Below are 21,215 nucleotides of genomic sequence, written 5' to 3'. Positions count from 1 at the left end.
TATTAAAGAAATCAAAATACATATTTTGTGTGACAGTGAAAGTTTCAACTGCTCAGTCTGTTCTGAGTCCCATTTTAGCCACTTTTTACGGGATACATTTCCAGGAACAAAAACTCCCCGTGTCTGGTATGTTGTTCCAGAGCTCTTCCAAACTACAAGTGCAGCCCACAAAAATGTAAGATCTCTCCACATCAACCAGAGCCAAGACTGCTGGAGCGTCAGGAGATTCTTTTATATGCAAGTTTTGCCTTTTTTCCTCGCATATGGTCACAAACGGCAGCAATAATCCTCATTCCCTCATTTTCATTAAGCTCTCTCTCTTTCGGATGAGATTTGGGAGTCTCTTTTGTCCCTCACCCCAGCAGTGACGCATTGTGAGGTCTTTTCTCATAGCCAGCGTCCTCGATCCATCTCAGCTCAGCCAGGCAGAGTGCGTCTGTGTGTGTCTCTCCATATCTCCATTGACATTTTTGCATGCTGGAGTCACGACGGACCACCCTGAGCTAATATAAACCAGCCCGGCTAGCCAAGACGCTTCACATCCTGAACACTCACCGTCTGCCCTTCGTCTTCGCTCCTGGACTTACATTTGGGTCTGATATTTCACCACATCACGTCCTTGCCCCAAGTGTTGTGTCTAGCTGTCATGAACATCTTGCATTCCTGGTATTCCAAGTTGCTTGAAATGTAAATGAAACACTGTAATGTGAGAGATGCTGTGTGGAATGCGCACAGAGCGCTCGTCTATAGTTGTCTGACTCGGTGGCGGGAACAGAATTTGTATGAGGGTATTGTGTTAGAATGAAATACATGACCTGAAAGGGTTAATTATGCCACTTCCTCCCTGTGATGGTCTTTGTTTGGTTGCTGGGCTTCACGTCTGAAGTGTCTGTTCCCCATCGGCGGTGCCCTCATCGCAGGCCACACGCAAAGAAAGGGGTGTTGGAGGGCCTTATACTGCAAACACTTGAGCCTTACTTTAATTTAAACTGAGACCTCTCAGGTACTGTGAGAGACTAGAACTGCAAATCGAATAGAATTTTATTATCATTATTATATATTTTGAGCTAAGGTTTTGCTACTGTGTAGGCCTGTCGCGATTGTCGATAAATCAATTAAGCGCGCATTTAAAAAAAATGAGCTCGATTATTTTTTCAGCCACGATAATTTCTTTTTTTATTTTTATTTAAGAAATGTAACATGTCACGATGTGGGGTTAGTCTGGAGCGCAGCCTGTGAACAGCCCGCAGCAGAAAACACCCTCTCCGATGGCACAGATGTCCCAGGAATAAAGAGATAACGTCTTGCTAGAGTTGCCAGCTTTGATACAGCATACAGTACTGAAGTGATACAGCATTGTACTTGCACTACTGCTTTATTTTAATACCGTGTAGCATATTTTGCAAGTAACTTCGTTGCCCTTTCTCTCGGAATGGGCCTACTTTTCGCTCGCTTCCTTTGGCTTGCTCAGCTAAATATGTCTGTACGCGTGTGATTGCGTGTGTCAACGCGCCCTGTGAATTCACACGCACTCGGGCAGTTGCGCTCCTGAGGCGTCTGTCGTTGCTAAGCATCCATCAGCTGTGATCTCCGTTTCAAAAAGGACATTTCAGTAATGGATTTCCACCACCGAAAAACCCTTGCTGTAACTCTGCTACAAGATTTATTTTCGAAGAAAAGTAAAAAACTCTGCAGTGTTTCACCCGGAAAGGAAGCCAATTGAGCTGGTTCTTTTCACATGACCTGCTGCGCTTGCGTGTTTTTAACTAGATGTTGTGTGGACGCGCAAGCGCGTTGCTTCCAATATGAGCGTGCATACCGCATTTGAAATAACGAACTTGAGCACAAAAAAAGACGTGATATGTGAATGGCCCCTTCATCGGTCAAAATGTGTACTTTCGGTTAAACGGTCAATATGAGCATCCCTAACTGGCATAATATAACATAAAAACATACAAAATTAATTAATTTTAAGCCACACAAAGTCAACATTTTTGTATTTCTTGCTCTGAATCTGTCATAAAATAAAGTTTATTGATCTTTGAAAAGGTGTACCTGGTTATTATGCCATTATCATTATATTAGTTGAAACTGGTCTTAGAACGGCAATATTATGGTTTATCGCAATAATTTCTTGGACAATTTATCGAAGAGCAAAATTTGTTATCGTGACAGCCCTGCTACGGTGACAGTGTTACATTGAAATACATAATATATTTGCTGTCATTTCCTATATACTTTACACATGTCCCCGTGAGACTGTAGTGAGCTTGATGTGCAGTATTGTCTTTTTTGTGTGACTTTGTGATTTCTCCTTCCTGTTTTTATTCGGACTGTAAAAACTCTGTCCATCACTCTCGTCATCCACTGATATAATTTCTCATTTGTTACATCCGTTTATTTACTCAACAGTTTGCTGACATTGCAGGTACCAAACCATGTGATTTTTAAAATGCAGCGGAAAACCATCCCTGTAGCTAGTTTTTCCAGATTGTAGCCTGGCTCCGGAAGGATGTTATGGGTCAGAGCTTTGAGTCCGGCTGGCGTCTGTCCCTCTCAACCTCACGAGACCCGAGCCTGGTCTGTGGCCCCGTCCTTCCTCCACTCAGCCTTAAATCCCAGAGGATTCTCCCATAAGCCCCAGCGTTGTGCTGGCCGCTTCCAGGCTTTAGCATCGACTCTTGGACAAACATGTAGCGGTAATGAAATCCCACTAGACTGTGACAGAGAATACGTGGTTAACAGCTTATGCTAACAGCCTGTCAAAACCATGATAGCTGTAAAAACAACAAAGCTAAAGCAACAATAAATAGTTTGTTAAAGAAAAAAATTATTCTGGAATGTTATTCTTTAGCAAACCAAAATGAATAACAATAACGACCATATTAAATTTGCTAAAAACTACTTCATTACCTCTCATCATTTTTAATCTGAGAGAAATGCCATCAACCCCAGAACATTAAATAGTTCACCAGAAATTGGAAGTTCTTCCATCATATATTCAATCTAGACACTATGTGACTTAATTTCTTATATTAAACGTTGCACTCATGAACGCTACTTTGTCAGATTAAATGAAAATGCCATTGAAACTTTTCTAAAGGACAGTTGGTTCCCTTCAGAGATCCTTTACTTTGCGCCCCATGTAGAAAACGAATAAGATGTTTAGCAGAATGATCATGCTGCTTATTTCCATACAATAGAAGTGAATGCAGATTCAACAAAGCATTAGAATCCATATGAGGTTAACTTTTCATTTATGAAAATGATGAATTTGGAATGATTTTCATTTTTGAGAGAACAGTTCATTTAAGACGGCAGAGTATTTTTCTTCGCTTTAATTTTAGGAAATGTATTTTAAATTTATGAATCAATAAATGTACTTTTTATGAGTACATTTTATTGTTTAGCCCATAGTGTTGTCGGTTGAACTTTGCTCCTTTTCTGGAGGTGGTTTTATTATTTTAACAACTGCAGACGCCACATAAATGAAATCTTCATATTTTCTTTCACATAAGCTCTGAAACAGTTGTTTCTTTTATCTTGACTCCATAAATCCTTTTGACATATGCATGATTAAATACTTAAATTTACAACTGTAATAGAGACCAGTGTAAATACTTCTAAGTCTCTGCTGAAGTATTATTTAAGGATCTTCTGCGTGTGTGAGGTAAGACTGTCTATGAACATCTCTGTTTATTCTGTAGTCATGATGAGGGATGGTTAGGGCAGCTGCTCTCTCTTCAGGGGTCAGAGGTCAGGCTGGAGTCACTGGGATCCTTGGCTGCATCAAAGCCCATTGGTGGCCTGCAGTTATTAGCTGTTTTAGTGCATTACTTGCATAGCATCCATTGCTTCAAATGGTGTTGACAGTGAAATTGTTAAAATAGCTTTATGGTTTATTTTTACACAAGTTATTTTGATACGAGCAGATTGGGTCAGAAGTGTCAATGATTTATTACACTACTTTTTCAGCCGTGTGTTTCAGCAAAGCTGCATCAGATTTGGAGCCTTTGCATGTCGTGTGCTTGTAGTATCTCTTCAACTGTTTTGGTTTGATGTTTTGTCAAAGTAGAAATGTTAACCTGTTGTTTTCCTACAAACGCTTTCATGATTTCTTATTGGCATTTCTGGAAATCATGTGAAAGTAAATGGTGTCTTAACCATGCTTGACAAGTTTTCCAGTATCGAGTCTTTTGTAAGGTGATACTGCAAAATTACAGTGTACAAAACTACAGTAAAAATACAGCAAATTGAGAAAAAAGAAAAAACTAGCTTCAAGGTGATTCATAACATTACAAGTAAAAAGATTTCAAAATTGGACAAAGACAAATGTGCAAGACTGTACATGATGGCTTAAATTAAAAAAACTACAATACCATGATGCAGAAAGATGGAGAATATAAAACTGTTGATATAATGATCAAATCAACAATTTATTGAAGTTTATTATGAAATATATGTGTGTGTGTGTGTGTGTGTATATACACACACACTTAATAGACAGAGCCATAGATCGCTGGCAAACTACGCAATATTGCGTTCATTATCGAAGGCAAATCATCTGAAATAATGACACGATATTGGGTAGCTTGTCAGTGATCTACTGCTCTGTCTATTAAGTGCCGCTCCATTTGAAAGCAGGTGATGGCGATTTAGTGGTAATCACGAAATCAGATTAACTGACTAGATGCGCATGATCATCTAGTTAGATATATCGACCAGCCCTAATGTATTCTACTGAAAGCTGCTGATATTGACAGTTAATTCCTCGCAGGAATGCGCAGAACACACGTGTTAGTTTGCTAGTTCTTTGAAGTCGGCTTGGTGTGTCCTGGTCTTTTAATAAAAGGATATACTGTACAGTAGTTTTGTCTTTAGAGAGTTGTCTTAAAGTTTTCATTTAACCTTTATTTAACCAGGCTATTTAAGAACATGTTCTTATTTTCAGTAGTCGATTCACACATATACGAGTTATGAGGCATTTTCTCCTGATAACCCTGAAAACACTTTCAGTTTTGATCATACAGATAAGAGTAATACATCAATCGAATCTGTAAAGAGTCTACTTTTGTTTGTATATGGACATAATATACAAATAAACAAGAAAACTTTGTTCCTTTATAAAATAAAGATAACAAAAAAGGTGTGCTGTCTGCAGCCTTTGTCTGCGCTGATCTTCATTTACAAACACGTCATTAAAATGAACTGTAACTCACCGAATACTGAACGAAGAGACATGACAGAGATATCTATAGAAAGCTTGACATGTCTACTTTTAACCTACCGAAAACAAATATTCTGTGATAAAGTTATCCATATGAAAACAACTCGATGTCAAGTCTTTCACGTCTCCCTTCATTATATCTAATGTGACTACACATTAGCTGAACGCGCTATTGAGGTTATAATGTTTCACTGAAGCACGTGGCTTGAATACGCCCACACAGAAAACAAAGCAGTGAGACTGTTCTTTAAGTTATACTTATTTTACTGTTAGCTTCGCGCCGAGAGGAATAAGACATAATTTACCCCCAAAATATGCACTTTGGATTACCTCAGGATTTGAGATTTGGATGTCCTCAGAAAAAAAGCATGAAGCGCTTTATTCAGCAGAGATCATAAACAAGAGTAAGTCTCTTTTTATTTATTTATACTTGTATTAGGTTTCACATAATGTGTAAGCATTTTACTAGTTAGACTTTTTCCAAGCTATAATTCCTTACTTAGTGTATAATCAAGTGAAACATTATGAAGTTTAAATAATAATATACAACTATACCATACAAAAGCTTGATGTAAAAATACAAATAAATGTAACTGTAACAAATGTAACAAACAATCAATGCTGTTCTTTCAATTTATCCCAAAATAACCTGAACAAATATTCTCAGCTCTTTTCCAAATTAATAAAAAAAATAATAATAATAACAATAATTTTCTTTTTTTTTTTTTTAGAAAATCAGAGTGTTACTGGAGCAGTGATGCTAAAAAATCAGCTTTGAAAGTCAGCTTTGATTGTTCCTAATAAACTGTTTTACTGCACTCGCAAGTGGATTTTAAATTATTTTGTGGGATAATTAAATATATTGTAAATTAACTACAAACATAAAAATATATTTTAAAAAAATTGTCCTCACATTCTTTCTTGTAACTCCTCCCTCTCAGTGACACACAGCTGACTGAAAGGCTCATTATGCAGCTCATTATGCAGGCCTTTGTCTTCTCAGGTGTAAATCACAATGATATTCATGATAGTTGACGCCTACTCGCATATGACTTTTACAAACAAAAAGTGTCTTAGAAAATTTTAATCAATATATTGTTTTCTGTAAGTGAGTAAACAAGATTATCTTCACATCATTTAGAAAGAAGAATTCTAGGCTACAAACTCCAGTTCTCAACAGTCACGGGAACCAATGTTCTGTGTGTGTCTTATGGCCTTATTCAAATCATTAAAAAAAAAAAGTTTTTCACTAACCACACATTTTTTTTTCCACAAAAACACAATCATGTACATACTGCTGCTCACATATTATTATAGCACAGTTTGTGCTGATAACAGTGATATTAGACTTTAGCCATTTAGATGTGTGTAAGTAACTGAAAAAAGCACAAATGTCAGGGCATGACAAAACTTCTCCAGGCCCCAAAAATACCCTTAGACCTCAGAGGGTTAAAAGTTATCATTAAAAATCAATATCTCTGTGGAGAAATTGAATTAATTTTTGAACATCTTATGAACCCGATTGTTGCACTTCATAGCTATTTGTGTGCAGCAGGATTGTAAACCAATGAGATTTTAGCGTGGGCGGAGCTATGCAACAATAGCGCAAAAATAAAAAACCTAGTAGAATTGCTGTTATATTCCACATTTGTATTTTGTTTTGGGTAATATTGTTTGCTAAACAAATACATAAGAGAGCATAGTGTCACAATAAATGTATCTCTCTGATTTCTTCCCAGCCGTTCCCTCGATCTTTGAGTTTTCTGCCATTGATTTTGTAGCATGATGCCATGTTGGTTTGTAATTATCTCTAAAGTATATTCCATCTCTTCTGTGTCAGGCTTTATCTCTTGATGCAGATATGCCATGGACATTAGGAAGGAAGAGATTTCATGCCCCTGCTGTGGAGATTCACTCTTATGTGTCCTTCTTTTTCCATTTCCTCAGATCGTATCGAGGCTATATCATTATATAATGAAGCTTATGTAGAGAAGAACATGACTGCCATTTGAGCCACAAGTTTTCTTTTTTAAACTTCTTGAAAGTCTGTATCCATTCCACACAAATCCTATCGACCACCTCTTGGCATTCCCACTGTGGTCTGGTGTTCATTGGCTGCACAGGAAGTGGCTCTAAGCTTTCCTCCAGTGCTGCTCAGAGGTGGGTGGTAGAACATTCCTCCAGCGACGGCTGTGAAGACACTGTATCTCTGCTCCATCAGATAACATACTGAGAGCTGTGTGGGGTTGTGGGAGTGCTGTCTATCCCAGACCATTTCAGATGACCTTTGAGAGCTGAATCATTTCATTTGCTTCGATAAATTACTTTTCTTTGAAGATGACAAGAAGTCTTGCACATTTCAGTCGATTAATCTTACAAAACCTGTCAAGACCTTGTATTTGCATTTTTTACAGTAATTATAATCATCTTTGGGATTTTTTTTACTTTCTACTTTTGTTTTTAATTGTCATTAAAGATAATTGATAAGAATGTGCTTGACTTTGATTATTTTTTTTTTTATATAATATTATAATAATGTTTCACATATTATAGATATATTAATATGAAAATTAAATTAAAATATGATGTTGTGTGATGAATTTTACAATAGATGTGCATTTTATATATAATTATTTAAAATAAAATGAAGTTTAATGGCTTTTAAGAAACAATTCATAATTTAAAGAAATTTTAGGATAATTAAGATTTCTATTTGTGACATTATTTTCAATATTATATTATGTAGATAATATAATATAATTTAATATTTTACATGTATATTTTATAATTGTTTAAAAAGGAAAATTAACTTTGTTTTAGGACCATTTTCATAAAAATTAAGTACAATTAATTTCATAAAAATTAATTTCCCTGATCTACATAATGAAAATGATCATTGAGAATATTTTTACTCTTGTTTGTAATTCTTATTAAATATAATTGAGGAAAATAGTGTCAGTGGAGGAAAATAATAGATAATCGTCATTTTTTAATAAATTATCCGTAAAATAAATTTTTTTAATAAATTATCCGTAAAATAACGTCACAGTGAAGAAAAAATCTTAGCAGGGTTATATTATTTCTTACTTAAATATTATACTACTCCTTGAATATAATTTAGTCTTATTTATTTGTTTGTTTGTACTTATTGTAAAGTGTGTCATATAGAGTTGAATGACTTTTGGTGTTTGTGTTGTCAGGAGAGTTGTCTGATCTCCATCTGCTCTGACCTGTGTGAGAATGTGTGTGTAACATTAGTTAAACCCCTCGCTCCTGGACGCATTAACACCTCGTACGTCTGGAGACGTTTTGTGACATCAGCTCTCAGACAGCAACAGATTTTTGGGTGGGAAAGGATCCGATAAAGGGAGGACCACCGTGTTTACTCACACATGATCCTCACAGGAGGGTTTTGGAGCGGCGATTAGGAAATCGTTTGCACGCACACGCCAGCTGGGTTCACTTTGCCCTGCCAGAACACCACTAAACACAGATAACTCATGGTGTATCTGGCCGTGGTGGCCTCGCGGGGTCTGGATGAGGAGGGGTCCGTGTGGGCCACTCTCCTCTCTTTTGCTCATGACACATTTTTGATGCTTGACTGCATGCTAACCCCTCCAAAATCAACACGCTTTCGCTGAGAGACGTCTGAGAGCTGACGTCTCCAATGAGCTGGACGGCCCTGTCCTCCACACACCCATAAAGCAGACTAGAAAGAAAGCCCACTTGAGTTAAATCCGTCTGTGGCTTTTTGGAGACTAAAACCAGACCTGAATTACAAAACAAACACAGACGCAGCAAGTCATGCAGCTGTGGAGGAGAGAAGTAGTGTCACTGATAGTTGTTTAAAGCGATAATGTACAGTAATTATCACAAAAATAAACTTGAAAAAAAGAAAGAAAAAGGAGGAGTCTTTTTATCACACTGAAGTTATTTATATTGCATTAATTTACAATGCTTGTATAATCTTTCCATTTATGCATCATTGCATCATTCAAATAAAGGAGCTTCAGGCTTCAAGTAAATGAAGAAAAACAGAGCAAACTGACAGAGTCGTTATAAAATGTAATAGGCCAAAAAAATGTGGATTAAAGACATTGTGATACTAAAAGAATTTGTCTTTTGAAGTCTGATGCATTTTCAGATTAATTCGATTTTTATGCACACTGGACATGTTGCAAGCTTTGGTCTTGTCTCTCTTGTCTGGATCGGACAATATTTGGCCGCGATACAACTATTTGAAAATCTGGAATCTGAGGGTGCAAAAAAAATCGAAATACTGAGAAAATCGCCTTTAAAGGTGTCCAAATGAAGATCTTAGCAATGCATATTACTAATCAAAAATTACATCTTGATATATTTACGGTAGAAAATGTACAAAATATCTTGATGGAACATGATCTTAACATCCTAATGATTTTTGGCATAACAGAAAATCAATCATTTTGACACATACAGAGTTTTTTTGGCTATCGCTAAAAATATATCCCAGCGACTTTAGACTGGTTTGGTGATCAGAGGTCACATATAATAATATTTTTGCAATCAAAATTTGCAGTTAAACCATTTTGAAATGTGTTGAATTAGCCATTAAATTATAATGCATTTTAATATGACACTAATTTTGCTTTATCAATTCAAATTTTCTGCACACTGGCCACACTGATGCACGGTTTGCTCTGTTTTTGGACAGTAGCTGTATAGCTGGAGGCTGCAGGAGAATTAAGGCTTTTACTGAATTTAAGAGGTCCAGACAAGAGCACTAAGAGGCGTACAGTCACACACACACACACACACACACACACACTTCTCTCTGGATGACTCACTCAGACACTCAGGTCTCCACTAGAGCACTTGGAGCAATCATTCAATCAATACTGAGCGCAGTGACGTCATCATCATCATCAGACCCTCATGATGACCTCATCCGGATGGAGAACCGTTCAGCAAATCTCAATACATGCAGTGATTAAAGCTGTGGCAGTGTAACAATGAAAAGATTCCCTCTGATGTGTGTGATGTGTCTGAGAACACAGTGGATGTTGTTCTCAGCTGCTCTTTTTTGCAAATTAGCAGGTCATTTGAAAGTGTCCGCTGGAGTGTTTCTCTCATGGTGGGCTCCCAGAGGACGAGGGTTGTGCCCCTTTAAGCTGGTACCATCTGGCAAATGCGTCAAGGTCAAATAGTACAGGTCACTCATACCGTATTGTACTGAACTATACTGAATCACGTTGTGTTGTGATGTTGTTCTTTTGTTTTTTGGATTTGAAAATCGGATTAAAAAAAAAGTTGAATGAAATTTGTTTGTCTGCGATTGTGTTAATGGTTATTATTATCATGTTTCATTGCCCACATGGTCTTAGTTATATCATCAACAGTATTGTTGAAAGTGGAGAACCTTATAAAGATTAAAGTCAAAAATGTTTTCATGTTGTCCTTAAACCATATTGCTATTGTATTCTCTTCATTTGCAAGTTCAAGTGATCTAGTCAGACATAATAGGGTCTGTAAGTGTGGGGTCAGCCTCCACAGCGGTTGCCATGGTTACAGGCCCGGGGGCAACGTGTGCATCCATCCCAACAGTGGCATGTGCAGTGAGCTGGCATGATCACGGGTGAGAGAGAGAGAGAGAGAGAGAGAGAGAGACACGGCAGCTGTGCTTCTTCTGCCCAGGAAACGCATCAGGAGGTCAGACAGCTGCAGGACTCTTCAGATGAAGCTCAGCAAGTCTTGAGACATTATATAAAAGCTCGGCCTGGGTTTGCTGTCAGGGCAGGATTCCCAGAATGAGCAAATGTTTTGGTAGGGATAAAAACAGACTTTATTTTGGTGCAGGTTATAGAAAGAATGAACAAAAACAGTTGAATTCGATGAGAAAGCAGCATATTAAAGATCTTTGTGACACTGATTTGTGATAGAGGAATGTAGGATTTGTAGGTTTTTTCCAGACATTGCTGTGCAGCTGTAAAGGTGTTTTGAGTTCCCTGTTTGAGAATTGCAAGGTGCTTACAGGGATGTAATGTAACTTTAGGGGATCTTTCTGGGGGGTTTTCTGCCTTTTTTTCTTATCTGTGAGACAGAAATCGTAAGGCAGTGCTTTGTCACCATCATGTTAATTCTGTGAGTGCATGTGTATTTTATCATTTATAATAATTATTAATCTGTATAAATATACATCATGTTTATAAAAAGTGTGTGTGTGTGTGTATGTGTGCATATAAATGAAAATATTTTTTTTAAGAATATGTGTGTACAAAAAAATTATTAGTTTTTTTAGTTCGTAAGAAATAAATGTAAAAAAAATTATTTCAAATTGTGTTAAACACTTTTAACTATAGATGTGTGTATGTGTGTGTGTATAGTTTGTTTTTAGTTCTTTATGTATTTCCTTTAAGTTTTCATTTTTGGGGGGAAATTGTTCTAATGCCATAAATATATAAACACAAATATACATATTTAGATTTTATAATATATATATATATATATATATATATATGTAAAAATGGTCAAAACCTGTCACTGGGATGGTACCTTTTATGATTTAATGTGTACACCTTAGCTACTAATATGTATGATCAAGGTGCCAATATAGACCATTTAGTCCTGGGAGTACTTCCCCAGCTTTTATATAAAATGGTCCATCACTCATAACCATCTGGTGTGACACAAGTGTGTGTGTCTCTGTACTCAAGGCACAATTGCTTCTGCTCTAAATGGAGAACACGTGCATCAGTGCAGCCTCGCTCAAACACGTCACACGCAGAGCACAGCAAGAGACAGAGAGATTACACAGAGATTCAGATCTCAGTGATATGGCTTAACGTAAAGCCTGAAGCTTTTAAACCTTACAGTTCAGAAGAAAACCCTTTCTCATTCAGGAAGACTGGACAGAGGGAGGAGACAGAAACTTCTGAAAAGAGAAGGCCAGATCTGATTGGTCAATTGTATTCAGGACTCGTCAGGATGATGATAGTTGCGAGATTAAAAGACTTTAACTGTTGTTGTTGCTGTCATTTCGGTTGTTTTTACATGTCGGAAAATTTAAGAAATATATGAATGGTTTTAGTTTAGAATGGTGCTGGGAATGTTTTAAAATTGTGATTAATCGCATGATTGTCTGCGATTAATCGCAATTAATTGCATTGTTATGCACAAAACTAACAATGCATTCAAAAGTAGTGTATTGTGCTCTTTTTGTTCATATAAAAGTACTGCTATATAACCAAAAGTTCAATAATATTTGGTTTGCAATCACTTCAAACAAATAAGGTGCTTTTTTTACAGCAGTATTCCTTTTACATAGTGGCAGTTAAAATATATATTTTAAATCTTAATAAACTTTGACATTAATGTTATCATATTAAATATAAAACAAGACATTTGTCACTGCCAGGACATTAACATTTTTATAGAAAATATTTTATAGTTTTAGAAAAACAACTCTTGATGTGCGGGTAGAGACTCATGTGTACGGGAGAATAATTAGGGTGTGCTCACACTAGGCAGTTTTAACCCCTAAAGCCTGGTTTGTTTGACTAGTGTGATCGCTCTGTTTAGAAGTCCCTTGCTCGGTGGACAAGAGCACGGTTCAGTTACATGTAGATCAGTGTGTGTGCACTATCCGCACTGGAGCGCAGATCTTCTGATACGTGCTGCATGATTGCGTGAATATTTCTGAGCGGCAAAAGCAATAGATGTATAATGCAATACATTGTGAGAGAGCAAACTATGAACTCCATTGTACTGAGCAAGCTCTTCTCTGCTGTCTTCACATGCTATCAGAAACATCCTATTTCCCATTTATGAAGTCATGATTACGAGCTTGATGCATTCTTTTCTGTTAAAAATAACAGTGGACTTTGTGAATGCCGATGCTTAGCCTAAATAATCTGATCGGTAGCATCCCCCCCTGTGACCCGTGATCTGTCTGTATGCGTATTAAGCCAGTGCGCAACAGACTTTCATAATAATAAAAAAAAACTGCATTAACGCGCAATGAAATAATTCTCGCTTAATGCGTTAACGCGATAATAATGCATCAACTTGCCCAGCCCTAGTTTTTACTATTCAGAAGCTCATAATTACAGTAAATCCTTCATGAAAGCACCATAAAGTCACAGAGTGGCTGCGTTTTATTTGCATATTCGTGCTACGGTATGCACTAAAAAGTGTGTACTTTACTAACTGTGGGAACTTACATACTGCAGTGTGCAGTCAAAATGTGTGCCAGAATTTGGAGATATTACCATACTATATCATTTAGGAATACAAAATTTAATTCATACTTCACGTTTACAATTATACTAATAAAAACTGCAGTAGCAGCTACATGCCTTGTTTTTCGTCTAAATTTTTACAAGTGGAAAATCTGCGTCTTACCTTGCAAGGGTTTGTTAATAATATTAGACAAAAAAAAAAAGTATGTTCTTTGAAAATCAACTGGAAAAATGAACATTAGACTGCAGGAATTATTCCACGATAAGCATTTAATGCTACCTTTTTGTCACATGACCTCATTGTTATATATTTGGTTGATTTTATTTCCTGTTTGTTCAACACTAATCCGGATTTTGTTTTATTATGTAGTTGTTATCATGTATTCTGGGTAAGATTTAGTGAGTATGCATTCTGAATACTGCAAAAATAGTAAGATTAATATGAACATATTGTTATTCTCACTAACTATTTCGAGTGAATACGAAATGAAGAATGAAATGTAGATCCTATGAAATCTGCTGTTGATTTGTTCCTTTCTGTGCCATTCGTCAAGCTGTGAATGTCGAGCCAAAATAATTCGCGTCATCGTCTGTCTTGTGTTCCAGGGCTAATATTGATGAGGTGGAGACGGAGGTGGTGGAGATCGAAGCCAAGCTTGATAAGGTACAGTAAGACGCTTTAAAGCCGTCACTTGACCTTCTGACCCCACCAGAGTGCATTTAGGCCACATGTTTGAAAATCACAGCTTGGATTTGTTAGAAATCACATCTAATACCTTCCAAGGCCTCTGTAGCCAAACACTGACATCAGCTGCTCCCACAACAAGGTCAAGCGGTCAAGCTCAGGCTTTACGGATCATCAGTGTGCAAATGCTGGTGTAAATCTAGCAGAGAAAGCAGGGCAGTTCGTCATTAGAGAGCAGAAAAGGCATGTGTGGAGAGACGTTTGAGGTATATAAGTTTGGAGGAACATTGTGGATTAATGTATAGCGATGGTAATCCTGTTTAAATGCTGTAAAAGATGGCTGAACGCCATCGACAGGAAGATCTAATACTGTAATACAGGAGTCTAGTCTTGTGCTCACAAGACACTACCTTTGGGCAGTTGACATGACATTTCTGTTTTATTTTATTTTATTTTATTTTATTTTCGATCACAAAAACAAAAGCTAAATATTAATTTTATTCCAGTTTAACATGAATTACATTTTCCTGTATTAATAAAAATGACCTCTTAACCTTTTGGAATCCAAATATTTCTTTTTATATTTATTTTATACAAAATTAATATGAGTGAAAGTTTGTCTTATATTAATTAAATTGACCACCTATTAATACAAAAGAAATGGCTAGAAATGATGACGAGTTACAAGTTAATCTAAAAATATACACACTATCCCTTATGTTTATACATTTTAATCTAAAAAAACTAAAAAGCTAAAAACAGATCATTCATGAGAAGATATAGGTTAAATAATCTTTAAAGAAGTGTTCATGTGTTGACAGATGTCTGGAGCACATATGCTTCTCTAATTCCTGCGATCTCCATCTGTTCCTGAAAACCTTGAGTGACAGCTGTCAATCAAGATTACACAAGTGTCATTTTAAAAGTCTTCTTTGGTCTTTTTTTTCTGAAATAATCAGGATTTAACAAATTACTTAAAATGTATATTTCTTTTTTTATTATTAAATTACTGATCTATTTATTTTTTACATTTTGTGTTTAATGTTTTTATTTAATGTATAATTTACTATAGAAAAGTCCTGCAGTGATGCAGAGAAATGAATTGGTCTCCTCTCATGCATTAGGTTTAGTTGTTTGTTGTTTAGTGTTTCCATGCATTTTAATCACAACAATGTGCAACTCTTGATCACATTTCATCAGGCTCAGCAAAACAACAGTGTGTGTTTCTCATGACTTCTGATCTCATGTGACTTTTCTCAGGGGAAACTGTTGGAGAAATCACACTGAAAAGAAATCCTATTGTTTGTTTATCATATGTAGGAAACTTAACATTTGGAGTCTTACTCAAAAACAGTAAATGATGCAACTCATTCTATTTTTGCATGACGATTTCTTTGCTAGTTCTCACGTCTGGCTGTTCAGATGTGGAGTCTGTGGGTCTGTTCGGCAGCTGTGTAGAACAAGGCTCTTTGTGTTGGTTAGATTGACTCATGAGGAGAGTCTGGGAAATTAAGAGATTTTCCCAAAGCCATATTTTCAGCTGGATGTGCGTGTGCGGACGCAATCGAAACGGCACTTGAGGTAAGAAAGAGGAAGATAAAATACAGAAGAAAGAGCAATACAGGAAGAAAAGGCAACTAACCAGTTTGAACATGAGGACAGACACATGGAGCCCATCTGAGAATGTGTCCCATCAGGCACAAAGCAAACACACAACCACATGTGAAAGCCCTCCGCTGAGTCTGTGCAAAAGTGGGAGATTTTTGCCTTGGCCTTTACATTTTGGAGCTGGTAATTGGCACATTAGTGAGGAGAATTACTGCACAGATGAGAGCGCACCTGTTGTGTGTGTGTGTGTTTGTGGGATTTAAAGAAAGATTTCAGCTTTCAGTTAACCTAATGTTTAAATAAATGTACTGCATTGATATTTTAGACTGATGAGAGAAGTGTGATTATAGTAATGCTGTTATAATGAAAGGCTACAAGCTCGTTATTATGATTAGACAACTTTACAGCTTTTGATTCCACTGAAAAATTCATTTAAATGCTTTTTAATGAACTAGTCTGTGTTTCACTGAAATGACACTGAAAAAAAGACACTGGTCACCATCTACTAAATGAATCTTCTGCATGCAAGATTTGATTCACTGAGACGAATCAAAATCCCCTCCATTTACGAAACAAAAAATATTAGTTTTTAATAGTATTAACTAAACTTATTTCAGTATTAGTGATGAAATATTAACTAAAAATTTCACATTTTAACTAAATGTATACATATTACTAAAAAATGCTAAATATTTACGTATTATTTTTAAAAGTATGCTTTTGCATCGTTCTAAAAATAATATGTAAATTAAATAAAAATAAACATAAATTTATTTATATATATATATATATATATATATATATATATATATATATTAGTCATTTATTAGTCAGTTAAGGAAATGCATTAGAATATGTCACACTCAGCATTATATAAAATAATTGTGTTTTGCTACAAAACATCAAAGGGTAGCCTATTAATATTCTGCTCTGTCAGCGCAGTTGAGGTTATGATTAAGACTAAAAGGCTTTACGCATGGATGGCTTATCGTGTCTTATGTTAACCTCTTTCTCTCTCGGTTTTGTTTAATAGCTGGTGAAGCTGTGTGGCGGTATGATTGAAGCTGGGAAAGCGTACGTCACCGCCAACAAGCTCTTCATCAACGGTATCCGTGACCTATCCCAGCAGTGCAAGAAGGACCAGATGATATCGGTAATATTTGATTGTGTGTGTGAGTTTGCTTTGACGTAATGGAAACTGTAAAAAAATATGGTTCCTAAGAATTCCGTGAATTATTATTTTAGAAGCTTCATAGATGTCTTAACTTAAATAAACAATCAACAATAGTATTTATTAAGGGTTACCCCGACTAAGCATTTTCATAGTTTAATTTTGCCGTCGAATCATGTGTTTGGGGGCGGGGCAAAATACATTACCAAGAGTCGAGTATTCAGACATTCAACATGATTACTGATATTAACACACAAGGAAAATAGATACAAACGGGGTTAATAATTAATAATAACTCGTTTCTGTTTTGAGCTGCCTGTGCTGAAGATAACCAGTAGAATGAAGCATAGCAGGTTTTTAATCAATGGGATTTAACTCATTTAACTTGTATAGAATTTGCTTTGTTATTTTTACAACATTTCGTTAATATTACAACTTCTAGACTATCTGCACAGAATCCCTCAAATGCACAGGAACATGTCTGCACGGCTCTGAATCATCTCCTTTTATGGACGTGTTTTTCATCTCACAACGTGCAAAAACACGGCAACTAAACTAAAAAATTCACAGAGTAATAGTTTTCTCATTATAATGTTATGAATATAACAGTCCTAGTCATAGTCAATATTATGCATTGTTGTTTGTCCTGCTCGCGCTGAAGAGATAACCAGTGTAGTAACTACAGTGAAGTGATTTACTGCAGCATAACTCAACCAAATGTATCTTATATGAAATAAATAATACAGAGGCCTACACAATATCTATTAACCATTTTGAAATCACTTGTACCCTAATCCATTCTTTAACTCTGCCTGTGTCAGTTTGAGTATTGTTAAAGTTTTAAATACCTGCTGCCAAGAGGCTCCTCTGTCAGTCACGGATTTTGAAAAGTGAAATTAATAGGGGTGGTTGGATTTAAAATGTGTATTAAAATGTTAAAATATTTATTAGAAGCTTATATGTTTTTAGATTCTTATTAACAGCATTATTTTAATAGAATAACCCAATAATTCTTTGTGAAATCAGACATTTGAGCAACCCCATATAGCCAAAATAGCATGATCATAACAACCCTTGAATATTTGACTGTGAGATTGGTGGTCACATCAGGCTCCTTCTATCGGAGCATCGGATCTGCGACTATTTGGGGTCATCCCTAGTATTTCTATTATATAAAATTATACTTTTAAAAATTTTAGCTTTAAAACTTTTATTTTGTTTTATTTTTCTTTCATTATTTATTATATATTAATCACTATTATTATAACTTGTTTTATTTGTATTTAAAGGTATCATTTTTATTGTATTTATTATTTATTATTTACTATATATTAGTTATTTATTTTTATTATAAATATAATATATAACAATTGTATAAAAATATAATAACAGTATAATATTTGTATTATTAATTTCCATTAATTATATAATATAATTGTAATTATTTTTATTATATTTTAATTGTATATAATATTATATACAATTACATTTATATTAATAATTGTATATTTATATTAGAATTATATAATCATTTTAACATTTACATTTTTTATTAGAATTATATAATATTTTTGTTTACTTTATTGTAGATTTGTTATATTTATTATTAATTATAATAATAGTATAGTTTACTTGTTTATTATTAGTTTTCATTTCATTATTATTAGTATTCATTTATTATATTATTGTTATTTATTGTTATTTACCACTTATTTATTACATTTGCAATGTATTATTATTATTATTAGGTAGACTTCTGGGAAGTAAATCTTCCAAATTCACAAACATAACACTGATTCAATGAGTGAGACATTTGGCTGATTCAGTCCAATTCACTCTTTTTGGATCACTTCATTAAAAAGTCTCATAAAAGTAATTAATTCATAAATCAGACCTCACTGCATGCAACCAAAGAGGAGATTGCGGTAAGAAAATGTGTAGCCTCTCTCATTACATTCTTATGGCGATGTAGATAAACAGTATAGACGTTCAAGAACTGTTAGCAAAACTGTACACCATAAATCACTCCATTGTAGTCATTTTTCAACCCTAAACTCGCGTCTGTTTTTAATTTTGAGCTCTTTACTGGCAGGCTCACTGACATGAGGGCGTCAGGCTGCTGTTTTGAGACACTCTTTGACCCTGATTAGACATGGATTTAGTCAAAAAGAAGCAGGCCGGGGCTCCTGTACTCTCTCATTTCTCTCTGTCAGTAGTGCCAGTTGGGTTAGACTCATTGCCGCCATCTGTAAATGCTATTAAGAGTCTTTTGGCTTCTCTTTCCTTGTACCCAGCTGACTAATGTTGAGCATCTTATTAAAACCTGCTGCTATTTGCATTTTCCACTGTAAATGGCCCTCAATTACATTTCCATTTTGACAAAAGCTGTTGCACGCTCAGCGGGGCTTGTTTTCCTCGGGCGGACGGACTTTACATGGGCCAGAATATGAATAGATGATGATATGAGAACAAAAATGCGAATGAATTACCAGTACCTCATAATACATTTTTGGTCTTGATAATGAAAATGATCAAATTTGAGTAATGATGACTGTGTTTTCACAGGACTGTCTGGAGAAGTGTGGCGAGAGTTTGCAGGAGATTGTCAACTATCACATGGTATGTCCGCTGTTTTTCTCATTTGTTTCTCCTCAGATGAGTGACTGCGGGATGGATCCGCTGAGAGCGCCTCACGGTGTCATCGGATCGTGAAATGTTAATGTGTTTTCCCTCATGTGTTACTCTACTCTAGAGAAGGTGCCCTGGTTGTGATGTGTGTGAATGATTTAACGTGCTGCGATGCTGTGAATCATGAATGATCCTTGTGTTGAGTGTAAATCATATATGATGCTCTGTCTGTTGTTGTGAATGTCTTTTCTGGTCATAAGAGATGATAACTAGAGCAGCGCTTTTGCTTCAGGACCTACATTTTATATTTGACATCAGGTGGCGACACAAAACAGTAACAGAATTGTGCAAAAGCAAAAAAAATAAATAAATAAATAAAAAAAAAATATATATATATATATCTGTGTATATATTATAAAATAAAGTAATAGAACTAAACTGAAGTATTGTTTAATATTTAATAGTTGTAAGTAGATAATAAATAGTGAAAAGAAATAGTAATATTAATATATTTAAAGTATATTATGTATAATCATTAAATATGTAAATTATAATATATTTATTGTAATACAACTAAACTAAAGTATAGTGTAACATTTATGTGTGTGTTTGTGTGTGTGTGGTTTATGTTCTGTACACACAATTTAATAAATATATATATATATATAATTTTAAAATTCAATTAAAATATGCTCTCAACTATGTGTATGTATAATTTTTTATACAATTTCATATATGTATACAATTTATAATATACAGGTACATCTCAATAAATCAAAATGTTGTGGAAAAGAACAAATTGTGAAACTCGTGTATTAAATAAATTCAGTGCACAGAGACTGAAGTAGTTTTAGTCTTTAGTTCTTTTAATTGTGATGATTTTGTCTCAGATTTAACTAAAACCCACCAATTCACGGTTTCAACAAATTAGAATATGATGACATGCCAATTAGCTAATCAACTCAAAAAAGCTGCAAAGGTTTCCTGAGCATTCAAAATGGTCTCTCAGTTTGGTTCACTAGGCTACACAAGGGGAAGTAGTGGCCTAGTGGTTAGAGAGTTTGCATCTCGGGTGTCTCGGTCCGGCAATACCACGACTTAGATGCCCTTGAGCAAGGCACCGAGCCCCCAACTGCTCCCCGGGTGCTGCAGCATAAATGGCTGCCCAATGCTCCTGGTGTGTGTTCACGGTTTGTGTGTGTTCACTGCTGTGTGTGTGTTCACTGCTGTGTGTGTGCACTTTGGATGGGTTAAATGCAGAGCATGAATTCTGAGTATGAGTCACCATGCTTGGCTGTATGTCACGTCACTTCACTTCACAATCATGGGGAAGACTGCTGATCTGACAGTTGTCCAGACGACAATCATTGATACCCTTCACAAGGAGGGTAAGCCACAAACATGCATTGCCAAAGAAGCTGGCTGTTCACAGAGTGCTGTATCCAAGCATGTTGACAGAAAGTTGAGTGGAAGGAAAAAGTGTGGAAGAAAAAGATGCACAAGCAGAATTGATTCAGGAATTTGAGTGAACTTGACAAGGAATACACTGAGGCTGGGGTCAAGGCATCAAGTGCCACCACACACAGACGTTTCAAGGAATTTGCTGAATCATAGACAATGTCACAGGCTCCTTACCTGGGCTAAGGAGAAGAAGAATTGGATTGTTGCGCAGTGGTCCAA

General features: G+C 35.7%; 1 protein-coding gene across 2 annotated transcripts in view; it reads left to right on the top strand.

Moving 5' to 3' along the window:
• The window catches only part of LOC113041597 (arf-GAP with coiled-coil, ANK repeat and PH domain-containing protein 3-like), a 66,821-nt gene that overhangs the window by 12,577 nt on the left and 33,029 nt on the right, over positions 1–21,215 (top strand). For both annotated transcript variants that reach the window (XM_026200217.1, XM_026200215.1), the window contains exons 2-4: positions 14,050–14,107; positions 16,770–16,889; positions 19,473–19,526. In XM_026200217.1, the coding sequence (XP_026056002.1) occupies positions 14,050–14,107; positions 16,770–16,889; positions 19,473–19,526 (232 nt within the window). The remainder of the gene's footprint in view (positions 1–14,049; positions 14,108–16,769; positions 16,890–19,472; positions 19,527–21,215) is intronic.

The sequence above is a fragment of the Carassius auratus genome, chromosome 23, assembly GCF_003368295.1.
Source record: "Carassius auratus strain Wakin chromosome 23, ASM336829v1, whole genome shotgun sequence".
NCBI classification, from domain to species: Eukaryota; Metazoa; Chordata; class Actinopteri; order Cypriniformes; family Cyprinidae; genus Carassius; species Carassius auratus.
Note: the sequence above shows the minus strand (reverse complement) of the source record. Positions and strands in the feature narration are given on the sequence as shown.